A 14,472-nucleotide genomic window follows, 5' to 3' on the forward strand; every position below is an offset into this window, starting at 1 on the left:
TAATGGTATTGTTAATGGCATTTTTATCATGTTCATGATCTTTTTTATATATATTGTAAACTCGCTTAGAAATTAGATAAGTGATTAAATCAAATTTTAATTGAAACCTTGGAAATTAATTATGATGAGTACAAGGGACCTGACTGTTGGGATCTCAGGTCTCTCCAACTTGCAGGCACAGATAGTTGTTTAGACAGAATGCCCATGCTTTCCTTTACCAAATATTGTGTGACATACCTCACACCTCTTGGGAATACATCAGTGTGTCCCGACACACCGGTTAAGAACCACTTTTCTAGATTACCCCTATAATGTACCAAGAGGCTGTCCTTTCTGTATGTGTTCAAGGAGTCCTGTAGAACTCTTCCTGATCCCTCTTCCTCCTGTTCTCTCTCCACAGATTTTTACGGGGCACATGTAAGAAGACAGATGGCACTTGCCCCTTCTCTCACCAGGTTTCCAAAGATAAGGTGTGTATGGTTGATGATGAACATATTGTAAGTTAATTGCCATGTTGACTTAAAGAGCTAGACATTTTGTGATGGTGGATGTTCCAATGTAAAAAGTAGGGATAGAACAGCCCGCAACAACCAGAGATATATTGACAGAACTGAGTAGCAACGATGAAAGAATTCTTCCAAAAACAACTTTATTTGACCCTGTTTTAAGAAGAATTCTTTCATCGTTGCTATTCAGGTCTGTCAATATATCCTCGGTTGTTGCGGGCAGTTCCATCCCCGCGTCTTGGTTTTTGTTTGTTTACCGTAGGGTTTTGTTTCCTTATTTCTTCTTTGGACTGGTTGTGCCAGTATTTCAAAGTTCATTTCTTTACTGATAATGAAGGGCATGCAGGTCGGTCCAGAGGAAGGTGATGAAAATGTTATGGGGTTTGCAGCAGAAGACGTACAAGTAAAGACTGGAAGACCTGAATATGTATTCTCTAAGGAGAGGAGGGACAGGGAAGATATGATACAGGTGTTTAAATACTTGAAAGGTATTAATGTAGAACCAAATCTTTTCCAGAGAGGGGAAAATGGTAAAACCAGAGGACAGGAATTGAGGTTGTGCAGTGGTAGACTCAGGATTAATGTTAGGAAATTCTTTTTCAAGGAGAGAATGGGGGATGCCTGGGAGATGGTAGAGATGAAGAAAGTGGAGGAATTCAAAAAAAATTGAGATGAACACAAAGGATCTCTAATTAGAAAATGAATGGTATAAAATGAACTAAGGCCGGTACTGGGCAGACTTGCACATTCTGTGTCCCTGTAAGATACCGTGCAGATTTGAGGGTTAAACCTGTACATGTCCAGCAGACACATTTTAAAGTTCACAGACCTGAGACTTGTTACTTCATAGGCTCTGGGATTACAGCTCAAAAATATCAGTTTAATCCAGGGGTGCCCAAATGGTCGATTGCGTTGCCTTTGTGATCTTGTTCTTCCTACCTCCTTGAGAAAGGCCAGGCGCGGCCTGGAACTTCCTCTCTGATGTCAGAATTCATGTCGGGGGAGGGAAGGCCTGGCTTGAGGAAGCAGAGAGAAATTGGAGTGGAGAGAGAAAGAATTGGGGAAGTGGAGAGATCGGCGCAATGGCTTGGGGGAGGGCAGGGAGAGAGAGAAAGACAGAAATAAAGAGGGGGGCAAGGGAAGAGAGACAGAAAGAAAGAAATATTGGATTTACAGAAGAAGGAAGTGCAACCAGAGACTCAAGAAATCACCAGACAAAAAGGTAGGAGAAATGATTTCATTTTCAATTTAGTGATCAAAATAAGTCCATTTTGAGAATTGATATCTGTCTATATTTTGCACTATGGCCCCCTTTTACTACATTACATTACATTAGGGATTTCTATTCCGCCATTACCTTGCAGTTCAAGGCGGATTACAAAAGAATTATCCAAGATGTATTACAACAAGAACTTACAAAAAAAAATTAAAAATTGGTCATTTTCAAAAAGAATGAGAAATGAGTAAGGTTATTTGTTTGGGGTAGTTGGCTTTAGTGAGAGGTGGAGTTTGAGACTTGCGGTATTATTTCAATAGTGGTTTTTAGCACAGGGAGCCTATGAGCGTTGGGAGCTGCGAAGGGCATTCAACTCAGCTCAGCTCCCTGCGCTAACAGTTTAGTAAAAGGGGAGAGGGGTATATTTGTCTATGTTTGTATAGTTGTTACTGAGATGACATTGCACATTTTAAAGTCATCTGCCTTGACCTCTGAAAAAACCCCCGAATACAAATGATAATTAACATTATCTCTGTGTACAGTGTGCTTTGTGTTTTTTAAAAATTTTATTGTTGGTAGATCATTTTGACTTGGTCATTTTAAAAGTAGCTCATAAGCCAAAAAAGTGGGGGCACCCCTGGTCTAATCCAACAGCCTATGGGCTAGATTCACTAAGCAAACCGAGCGTGTACCGATTGGTTTGTGACCCCTTTGCAACCCGATTTCCCTCCGACCTGATTCACTAACCTGTGTCCCAATCATCCTCCAATCCGCGCATGCAAATGAGGGAGAACAGCATTCAAATGATGGCAGGCAGCGATTCACTAACAAAAAACCTGCAACACCAACTGAGCTGGCTGATCACAAACAAGCAACTGCTGAGGACCAGTCGCTCAGGTCCTTTCCAACTGCCCTGCCTTCTGCCGTTCTGCTCTCTGCCCCGATCTCCGTTCTGCCCTGATCTCCTGCCTGCCCTGATCTCCTGCCTGCTCCGATCTCTTGCCTGCCCCGATTTCCTGCCTGTCCCGATTTCCTGCCTGCCCCGATCTCTTGCCTGCCCTGATCTCCTGCCTGCCCTGAACTCCTGCAGCCCCGACTCTTCCATCCTTCCTCACAGTGCAAGCCCGTGGTTTTAATCCGCGGGCTTAAAGCAGGTTAAAATCAGGGGCTTGGGAAGAAAAAAAAAAGCAAAAAAAAAAAAGGGATTTCCTGCTCTGCTGAGCACAGAGGGCCAGCGTATGCGCAGACCATCTACAGATGGTCTGCGCATGCTCAAGGATCGCTGTTCAGCGATTCGATGCAGTCTGTTGGGGGCGTGATTCTGAAATGAGGGCGATCCGATCCGATCCATGTCCTTAGTGAATCTAACCCTATGTCTTTAATTATTATCTGGTTTACCAAGTCCAAGATACTCTTGAGGTCAATGTTCAACATGCTACAAACAGTTTATTCAGCATTAAAGGTTGGCTTATCTTAGTCAAGCAGAAAGCATCCATCTCACCTTGACAGTCTGTCTCATAACAGACTTCTCCCCAGCCCACAACTATGGAAGGTTTCTCCCTCGGGAGCACTCTCCTCTTGGGACCTCTCATGGGGAGGTCTCTTCCTCTGGGACCTCTCCCTGACTGACTCCACTCCTTCTTGCCTGAGTCCCAACCCCATGACTCAGCAGGTTTGTCTCACCTTCACAAAGGTGACTTACCCTGCCACTCTGTGAGTTAGCAGCACTCTCTGCTGTACAGTGTCACTGAGAGAACATAAGAATTGCCACTGCTGGGTCAGACCAGTGGTCCATTGTGCCCAGCAGTCCGCTCACACGGTGGCCCTCTGGTCAAAGGCCAGCGCCCTAACTGAGACTAGCCCTACCTCCGTACATTCTGGTTCAGCAGGAACTTGTCTAACTTTGTCTTGAATCCCTGGAGGGTGTTTTCCCCTCTAACAGCCTCCGGAAGAGCGTTCCAGTTTTCCACCACTCTCTGGGTGAAGAAGAACTTCCTTATGTTCATATGGAATCTATCCCCCTTTCAACTTTAGAGAGTGCCCTCTTGTTCTCCCTACCTTGGAGAGGGTGAACAACCTGTCTTTATCTACTAAGTCTATTCCCTTTCAGTACCTTGAATGTTTCAATCATGTCCCCTCTCAATCTCCTCTGTTCGAGGGAGAAGAGGCCCAGTTTCTCTAATCTTTCGCTGTACGGCAACTCTTCCAGCCCCTTAACCATCTTGGTCGCTCTTCTCTGGACCCTTTCGAGTAGTACCATATCCTTTTTCATGTACGGCAACCAGTGCTGGATGCTGTACTCCAGGTGAGGGCGTACCATGGCCCGGTACAGCAGCATGATAACCTTCTCTGATCTGTTCGTGATACCCTTCTTTATCATTCCTAGCATTCTGTTCGCCCTTTTCGCTGCCACCATCTCTCCCTCCCTGTCCCGATTATAGCAATTCAGTGGGAGGGCTTGGAAGGAAACTCTAGTACTTTGGAAGTGAGAACAGGGCTGGGCCTGGAAATGACAAGATGATTTCGATAGGCTGCAGTGAGCTGCAAATCCAGTAGTTGGAACCTAAAGATAGTACCAGGCCGACTTCTGCGGTCTATGTCCCAGAAATACCAAGGAAAAAATAATATTGAGCTATTAGTGGCTATTGAGCAGACTAGACAGACCGTTGAGGTCTTTTTCTGCTGTCACATACTGAGTTACTACTGTATGTTACTAAGCAAGCTCACTAGTTTTAGAATTAATGCAGATCCTCCAGGGCTGGTTCTGGTCTGTTGAATGAGTGTGTTGGATTGTTTTTCCATGCAGGCCTTCGAAAGTCAAATGGCTGCTTTATGATGGCTGTAAATTAGCCCATAGCTATTAGCCTATCATAAGATTGTTGAAACCGTGCTATAAGTCATAAAGAAAAATGTTTTTTAAAAAAAACCCTGTCAAGGAGAAGAGTTTCTGCCTTTCTGAGCACTGAATGTGAAAGTATTCCCGTTTTGCCATGTTAGTCCAATTGAATTCAAGGAAATAGAGGTTAGCAACCAAAGTGTCTGTGGCTTGATATTCAGAGGACGTTACGTATTCACCTGTAATTGAAGGGGATATTTCCAATATGGACTTAGCAGGGTTTGGAAATAAGCCCTTCAAGTTCACCCTTCATATATTTTTAAAACTTACACTGATATCTTGAGCTGATTAAAGGGCCAGACACTGTTGAAGTAATTTTCTAACTGTGTTGAGAGTTTTTCCAGACTGCAGTACTGACGTTAATATTAATTATTGGGGTTTAAACTGTGCTGACTGTTTCTCTATAGCACAGGTGTCAAAGTCAGTCCTTGAGGGCCGGAATCCAGTCGGGTTTTCAGGATTTCCCCAATGAATATGCATGAGATCGCTTTGCATGCACTGCTTTCAATGCATATTCATTGGGGAAATCCTGAAAACCCAACTGGATTCCGGCCCTCGAGGAGGGACTTTGACACCCCTGCTCTATAGTGTGGTATAATATGTTGCCTTCATGCTTAAAAGCTATTCTGATTTTTGAATGGACGAGCAGAGAGAAGGGTGGTATATGGCACATGTTCTGCATCTCAAAAACTAGAGCTGATGAGAGAAAACTGGTGCCATTTTTGGACTCAGCAGGTCAAATATACAGTACTCCCCTGAAATTCGCGGGGGTTCCGTTCCAGGAACCCCCGCGAATCTTGAAAAACCGCGTATACGGTTTTTCGTGGGGGAGACTGGAGAGGGCAGCGGGAGAGGCAGGAGAGAGCAGCCGGAGCGCCAGCGAGTGAAGGAAATCACTCGCGGTATGCTCCGACCGCCTCTTCCTGCACTAAAGTCGGGCCTTTGACACGCAGCTCCTGATTGGTAAGGCCCGACTTTAGTGCAGGAAGAGGCGGTCGGAGCATACCGCGAGTGATTTCCTTCACTCGCCGGCGCTCCGGCTGCTCTCTCCTGCCTCTCCCGCTGTCCTCTTCCGGTCGGCGGTCACGGTCGGAAAATACCGCAAATGATTGGGACCTGCTGGCCGCGAATGACCGGGGGAACACTGTACCCAGAAATAGGTCTAACATTTGAGGCCCCAAAGCCAGTGTAATGCATTTATCGTAAAACACAGTTAAAGGATATGATGGTAATTATTTGGTTATAACATCAGATGAGGTTCTCAAACGCTATGTTTTGTGTGTATTTAAAGCAGACTTGTAACAAATTGAATTAAATTGTAGAATACTGCCTCCTGAGACTTCTTTAAATATAATTGAACTGTGAATGTAGTTTAGCATTGATAAGTGTTTAAAATATTTAACATATCGCTCCTGAAATATAACAGCTGTTGCAGACTTATTTAGGTGCGTTTGAAGGCATTATTTGCCAATAAGTGTATAATTAATGTGGCTTTGACCTGTACGCCTGCTGCCCATCCATGTTAACACTGGCTGTCCCCCCTCCTCCTCTCCCACCAGCACTGACTGGAGAAGTAGCCTAGTGGTTAGGGCAGTGGCTTGAGGACCAGGGAAGCCAGGGTTCAAAACCCACCTTGGGTAGGTCCAAACTTTGAATATAAGCCTTCGGGGGACAGGGAAAATCCATAATACAACCTTTAGAAAATGTTTGAGGTAAATTTTTTTTTTTTTAAGTTGTTCTGGTTACATCGCTGAGGGCCATTTATACTAACCTGAACTAACAAGGGCCAGCCGGGACATCCCTTCCCTAACTTCAGAACCTCCATCCACATTCTCACAAAGAACAGTCTACATATCCGATTTATCAGCAGTTTTATTCATTACATATGCATTTTGCATTTCATATCGCATTAATAAGGTATCCAAGCCAACTCTCATGCAAGGCTCAACAAATCCCAGGTGTCAGGTCACCGTGATGCCTAGAATTTGCACCCTGCTGACTGAAATTTCTTGCCTCACAATTTTTATTTATTTTTGTGCTGCCGTAGAAAATGTTTCCTTCTTCTTCACAACGATACAGCTCACTATAAAGTTGAACTGTGCTAATCTAATCTGGTCTAATCTTTACGTTTATATACCGGACCATCTCTATATATCTAGAGCTCGATTCAGTTTACAATAAAGTCAGTAAGTACATAAGAACAGCCTTCCTGGGTCAGACCAAAGGGCCATCAAGCCCAGTAGCCCATTCTCACGGTGGTCAATCCAGGTCACTAGTACCTGGCCAAAACCCAAGGAGTAGCAACATTCTGGAATCCCAAACAGTAAGAAGATTCTAGAGTCCCAGAGAATAGCAACATTCCATGCTACCGATCCAGGGCAAGCAGTGGCTTCCCCCATGTCTTTCTCAATAACAGACTATGGACTTTTCTTCCAGGAACTTGTCCAAACCTTTCTTAAAACCAGCTACGCTATCTGCTCTTACCAAATCCTTTGGCAACGTGTTCCCGAGTTGAACTATTCTCTGAGTGAAAGAAAATTTCCTCCTATTGGTTCTAAAAGTATTTCCCTGTAGCTTCATCGAGTGTCCCCTAGTCTTTGTCATTTTTGATGGAGTGAAAAATCAATCCACTTGTACCCGTTCTACTCCACTCAGGATTTTGTAAACTTCAATCCTATCTCCCCTTAACCATTTCTTTTCCAAGCTGAAGAGCCCTAATCTTTTCCAAGTACAACTATTGAATTGAGAATGACACGGGGACAAATTTGTCCCCATCCCCACAGGAACCCAATCCCGTCCCCTTGAGTTTTATCCCTGCCCCATTCCTCTAAGCTCTGCCTTAACCACACAAGCCTTGAACACTTATGATTTTAAAGGGTTTGAGGCTTGTGCAGATGAAGGCAGAGCTTGCAGGGATGGCGCAGGGGCAGGAAAAGAATGCCAGGACGAGATGGGAAAATGAGATCCTGCAGGGATGGGAAAAAGTTTATTCTCTACTATTGAAAATAGTTATTTAGATCTTAAAACAAAATCAATTTAATTCTACTATAAATTAAAAAGTGCAGTTTTCAGTAATTTGCCAAAAATCTGATAACTGAGATGCAGGCTCTAATCCGTAGTGGTGTAAAAATATAGGAAAACAAGTGCGTAACATGATTTCTATTGTGAGCACCTTTAACTGAAGGAAATGTCACTGTATAAAGATGATTAGATCTACAAGTTCTTTGTCCTGAAAAGTTCAAAGATAACAGCACCAAAGGTGTCTAATAGCAACCTGTGAAGAATTTTAAAAACAAGACAACTTGAACTTCACACCAGACTGTACTGTAGAGTAGAGAATGACACAGGGAAAAAATTCATCACCGTTTCTGCCCCGTTCCCGTGAGCTCGGTCCCTGTCCCTGCCCCATCCCTGCAAGCTCAGTCCCCATCCCCACCCTGTAAACTGTCAGATCCCATCCGCACAAGCCTCGAATAGTTATAATTTTATACTGAACTTATTTTATTAAAGTATAAAAAGAGACAAAATTCTGTACAATTGTCATTTTATAAACACAAATAATACAGAGCAAGGTTCAACAAAACCCCTGTCTCCCCTCCCTTTCACAAATATCCCCTCCACTATTGTGAAAACTGAACAAACCAAATTACTACAGAATTCTACATAGAAAAATCAAGCTAGCAGAATACTTCAGTCCACATGGCAGGAATAGTGTTAGGGGAGAGCAATTAGGGCAACTGCCCCCTGGTCAGAGAGAGAGCCCTAAGCCAGCTGGAAGCTAAAGAAGCACAGCCTGGGCTTTGCAGTCCCCAGTTATGTCTAATATCAGCTCTAGCAGGATACATATTTCAAATCTGAAATATTCTAATCACAAAATATAAAATAAATTTATTTTTTTTTCTTTTTGTTGTCTGGTAATTTTATTCTTGAAATCACATTGGTCTCAGGCTTTGGTTTTAGGTTCCTTCTGTTTTCATCGTGGCATGGCTGGCTCCTGAAGGTAAAATAGGCATAAGAGGAGATGCCGAGTCTGACACGGGCACAATTTTTTTTACCACAGGAGTAAGACTTTTCACCGCTCCCACGGGGCGGTAAAAGGTCTTGTCCCCATTTCCGCGGGGCGCTGAAAGATCTTGTCTCCATTCCTGCGGTAAACCAGATGCAAATGTCTCCATTCCTGCGGATTTACTGTGGTGACCACGGTCCCTGTGTCATTCTCTAGTGTAGAGCTCTTAGTAATAGAGTTTGAGCAGTCTAGCGGTTTCAAGTCCCATGAAACTTTGGGGCATTCCTAAATTCACTTGGTTAGCTATGTGGGTTCTGCCACTAAATATTACTGCCTGCCTCCTTCACCACCCCGACCTGCCCACTTCATCCACGGCCATTTTGTGTCAATGATCAATGACACAGATCAGAGTTAAGTGGTGCTGAATATTGGCAGTTAGCGGCCACAGGCAATTTAAGCAGGCAGGAACCTCTCCTGCCTCTTAAATCGAGTTCAATATTTTATTATTTATTTATTTATTCATTCATTCAATTCTATACCGTTCTCCTAGGGAAGCTCAGAACTGTTTACATAAATTTATTCAGGTTCTCGAGCATTTTTTTCCTATCTGTCCCGGTGGGCAGTGGGATACTGAGTGGCCTGCTCAGGTTCACAGGGGACAATGTAGGCCTGAACCCACAATCACAGGGTGCTGAGGTTGTAGTTATAATCTCTGTTGGAGACAGAATGTATCGAAAATGAAAACACATTGGAGGAACGCTACCGAGGGAGTGAAAACCGCCTCCAGTGCACCGGACAAGTCTCGTCCCTTGTTTCAGTTATTGGTTTCTGTGTACATTGATGGCTGCCAGTCATCCTTTGACCCTGCAAAGCCCTTATGTATGGAGCCTTCCATGCCCACGACCCAATCCATGACAGCCCCCATGCTCCCTGAGCAGAGATGGCCATTGCTCCAGTCCAAGGCTTCCTCTCCACTACGCCACCTCAAAAGCTCCAACATCCCCAGTGAGAAGTCATCCATCCAACGCAGTGGAACAACAAGTTTTGGTACCTTGACTTTAACTATTGTGAGTTTCCATGGCTGCCAATTTGAAAGGCCGTTGCACTCCTGTCCCCAAAGACCACCAGGTATGTTGGGAGCAGTGTGGGCCATCCAGCACGGCTCCCACGCTAAAACTGCTAGTGCGGTTTAGTAGAAAAGGGGGCTAGGTTCTGAACTTAAGCAAGAAAGGCTGTAAATGTACTGGACAGGAGTTACTATTATGGAACATACCCAACTAGCTCCAGATACATGGTCTAAGTCACAAAAACCCACCTAAACTCACCAGATAAGCACTGCAAACACATAACACAGACCCCCATATACTACCCCAGTGATCACCTCCATAAAAATTTTATTCACAACTTTCAGCCTCCAGACCATCATCACCTGGCCGCCTGGCATAGGAAAGCCTAGTCGTCCAGCACAGAGGCAGCTTAAGTCGTCTTGGGGGTGGGTTAGGGATCCATAGAGAGGAGGACCCATGCCCATAAGCCCCTTTAATCACTGCATTGATACTGAAATGTGCACTGCCCTATACACCCCCAAAACCCTTTTGTACTGGCATATAAGTGGCTCCTGCAGCCATAAGGGCTATTAGGATGGTAGATGAGTGGGTCTAGGGGATTCTGGAGGTGGTTTGGGGGGCTCACTATGACCTATAAGGGAGCTGTAGGGAGGAGAAGCCATGGCACCCTTTTTGTGAAGTTCACAGCAGTGCCCTATAAGGTACCCCACTATTTAAGTGGCATGTCTGGGTGTTCAGTCCATCACTTTGCAGACCCCTCCCACGTCCAACAGGGCTTGTTCTAGGCGTTTTGGACTTGGACAGAAAGTTGGACGAAAATGTGGTATAACGATAGACGATTTAGTGGCTTCGACGATCAGATCGGCAGGAAGTATAATTAGACGATTTTCAAAAGTAAAAAAAAGTTGGACGTATCTTTCGAAAATGTGTCTTAGGCTCTTTTTAACTTTGGATGACTTAGACGTCCCTTTCGATTATGCCCCTCACTGTACGCAGAGAAAATGTTAATTATCATTTGTATTCAGGGTTTTTATCAGAGGTCAAGGCAGATGACTTTAAAATATGCAATGCCACCTCAGTAAGAACTATTCAAAAATAGACAACTATACCCTTTCCCCTTTTACAAAACCGCAACACATTTCTCCCTCCGTATTCGTGGTTTCAACAATCGCGATTTCGATTATTCATAATTTTTGGCATGCTGGCTCCTCCCTCTCAAATTACGCCATCCAATAAAAATTTTGGCGCTTTCAAAGTAGCAGCTACCATTTTCCATTCATCAGAGAGCTGCAAGGGACATGTCTTTAAATCCCTATCGTCACGTAAAGAAAAAGAAAAAAAATACAGTACCTAGAAACATCTCAGCCCTCCGCCACCAAAACCTTGACTCTAGACAAAGTCCAGTTAAGGAGTTTAAGCACCATATTACCTGTAGTCTCTGCACGGGGGGAGGGAAGAGAACAGAAAATACATTACTTAGAGGAGCCTTGTGCAAGGCAGGAAGGAAGGCCAATTGGCAGCCACGACTCATCAGAAAAGAGGGCGAGGCGGAGTCAAAGCTATAGGAGAATAGCCTGACCGTTGCATTCTCTATTAGCCAATGACATCAAAGGGAGGAGCAAAGGAGCATTACGTCTTGTGCAACTTTTTCTTGGGGGGGGGGTAGCCGCCATTTCCTGCGTGTGGAGAGAAATACAGTAGAGACACAAAGCTATTCGCGGTTTTTCCGTATTCACGTGTGTGTTCATCTCCGCAAATATATAGGGAGAAGTGTAGTGGTTTTTAGCGCAGGGAGCTGCGCTGAATGCCCTGCGCTGCTCTCGACGCTCATAGGCTCCCTGCACTAAAAAACACTATTGCGGTTTAGTAAAAGGGGGCCATAGTGTAAAATATAGACAGCAGATATAAATTCTCAAAATGGACACATTTTGATTGCTAAATTGAAAATGAAATCATTTCTCCTACCTTTTTGTCTGGTGATTTCATGAGTCTCTGGTTACACTTCCTTCTTCTGTAAATCCAATATTTCTTTCTTTCTGCCTGTCTTTCTCTCCCCCCTTGGGGAAGCAGCAGGGAGAAAAAGATAGCAAAGGCAATGCAATCGACTCGCGTTGCCTTTGCAATCTACTGGTTGATCGCGATTGACCATTTGGGCACCCTTGTTGTAGACCCTACCCGTAAGCTTTGACCACCACAGTTGGGTACCGGAGTCTGGCCTCTTGACCTTGGTGGGCACCTTATCCTGATGAATTTGATTTCTCTTCCCACTAAGTGATATGACATAAATAATGAATCTCAGGGCAATTAGTTTTCAGAATAATTTTCAAATTAAAGAGAGAAGACGAGTATCTGATTTGAGAGCCAGATACAAAATAAGTCTGTGTTGAGTAGCAGCAGAATGAAGCCAAGTTCACACAAAAGGGAAAGGGATTGGGACGCCGACCGGGATTTCCTGTGCTAAAGTCGGGCTTCACCAATTAGGAGCTGCGTTTCAAAGCAGTTCCTGATTGGTGAAGCCTGACTTTAATGCAGGAAGAGGCGGACGGAGCATACCACGAGTGATTTCCTTCACTCGCCAGCGCTCCAGCTGCCCTCTCCTGCCTCCCCAGGTGAAAAACTGTATTTGCAGTTTTTCAATATTCACAGGGGTTCCTGGAATGGAACCCCTGCGAATATCGGGGGAGGACTGTACTGCCTTTTTGTAGTTATACAACCACACTCAAAGCGGTTTATATATAAGTATTTCAAGCATATTCCCTTTCTGTTCCAGTGGGCTCACAATCTATTTAATAATGTACCTGGGGCAGTGGAGGATTTAAGTGACTTGCGCAGGTTCACAGGGAGCAGCATGGGGTTTGAACCCACAACCTCAGGGTGCTGAGGCTGTGGCTCTGACCACTATGGCATGCCACACTCTCCTCCAGCATTCATTCTCAATAGAGCTCAAGAGTCGACTTCCTAGACGTGTGGGGACTGAATAGAAAACAGAAAGACAATTCTCCCGTAATGTGCTGTGCGAGAAGAAGCACTACAGAATGCAAGGAAGCAGAAACCTGAGAGATTACAGCAGGTTAAGGAGCTTGAACTGGTTTTTGTTATTCAGCTGCTGATCATTTTGCAGGCTCTTCTGCCAGAACAATTGCTTTTTAGGAAAGGATCAAACTGGAAGAATACAGTGGGGCAGATGTCAGGTTGCATTAAAGGCACCTCCGAGAGAACTGATCGGGATATTTTTGGGGCAGCTTTAATAGCCAAAACAGCCACCGTTGAAATGAATCCATTGAAAGTATGCAAGGTGGTTTTGCTTCTAAGCTATCTTGATTGAGAATGTTTCAACAGCCCCAAAATAATAATAGGAGTAGAAATGTATTGGTGAAAATGCAGATGAGACAGTACCTAAAAGCGATCAAATTTCTATGGGTAAGAGCTAGGAGATTAGCCCTAGTTAGAACAGAGAATGCAAGGGCAAAGTGGGGGGTTAGTATGGTTAAAGACAGTAGCTTTATGTGTACACTTGAGTTGTCTTCAAGGTAATACGTAGGAATAAACAAATCCAAAACAATTAGTAGGATCATTTGCCTCCCGATGAGATTGACACTAGCTTCTAAAATACTACTATTAGTAATGATGGGATTTCAGTACAGGCTCAATCCACCCTTCGATTCGCATTTAGCCCAAAGCAAGTGTTGATTGACATCCCTAAATTTCAAGAAAGTCTTGGTTAGGCAACTACATTAATGGAGCTAGGCTGACCTACGGCGCCTTTAGGAAAGAAATTAAAACGGCATTGTATGATAGATTTATCTCCTAAACAGAAGTTACACTAAATCTAACAATTTTTATCATGTCGTCTTGAGCAATATGTTGTACTTTTATAATTTGCATATTGTAATTCGCTCTCTTTGGTGTCAACCGCCTAGAAGTCGTCTGATTATGGTGGTATAGAAGAATAAAGTTATGTTATGTAATAAATATGTAACGCTGAGTGTAAATTCAAAGCGGGAGGAAAGAGCTAAACCGGCACTTTAAACCCCCAAAATGCAAGTCTAAATATAACAAAAAATAATAATAATGAAAAATGCAAAAGTCGTGGAGGGGCATAATCAAAAGAAACGTCTAAGTCCATTTTGGGCCTCAGTCGCAAGTCGCCCAAAGTCAGACAAAAGTCGTACATGGGAAAAGGTCCATTTTCAAAAAATACGTACAACATAATTTTTGCCCCCAAAAATCGTCTAACTGTACGTCCAGCCATCTGATCGTCCAGATCGCTAAGTCGTCCATCTTTATACCCCATGTCACAAATGCCCAGAAAAAGACCTTTTGGGCGTGGGAGGGGCCAGAAAAGTGATGGACTGGACACTCAGACATGGCACCAGAGTAGTGGGGTATATATAGGGCACTGCTGTGAACTTCACAAAAAGGATCCCACATAAACATCTCACTACAGCTCCCTTATAGGTTAGGGTGAGCTCCCCTATCTACCACCCCAATAGCCCTTATGGCTGCAGGAGCCACTTATATGGCAGTACAAAAGGGTTAGGGGGATTTTGGGGGGTGCACATTTTTCACCATAATGCAGTGATTAGAGTGGTTTATGGGCCTGGGTCCTCCTCTCCATGATTCACTAACCTACCCCCAAGTCCACTTAAGACACCTCTCTGCAGCTCTACTAGGCTTTCCTATGCCAGGCTGCCAGGTGCTGATGTTCTGGAGGAAGAAGATGAATCAAGGAAGCCCAAAATCCAGGAGTCAAATTCAGTGCGAAAGGAGGAAGGGGACTT

The 14,472-nt window shown here is 44.1% G+C and overlaps 1 protein-coding gene across 1 annotated transcript in view; it reads left to right on the plus strand.

Moving 5' to 3' along the window:
• Positions 1–14,472, plus strand: part of ZC3H3 (zinc finger CCCH-type containing 3) — a 577,187-nt gene that overhangs the window by 446,856 nt on the left and 115,859 nt on the right. Inside the window, exon 8 of the mRNA XM_033934356.1 lies at positions 401–470. Within this exon, the coding sequence (XP_033790247.1) occupies positions 401–470 (70 nt within the window). The remainder of the gene's footprint in view (positions 1–400; positions 471–14,472) is intronic.

This window comes from Geotrypetes seraphini, chromosome 2, assembly GCF_902459505.1.
Source record: "Geotrypetes seraphini chromosome 2, aGeoSer1.1, whole genome shotgun sequence".
Lineage (NCBI taxonomy): Eukaryota > Metazoa > Chordata > Amphibia > Gymnophiona > Dermophiidae > Geotrypetes > Geotrypetes seraphini.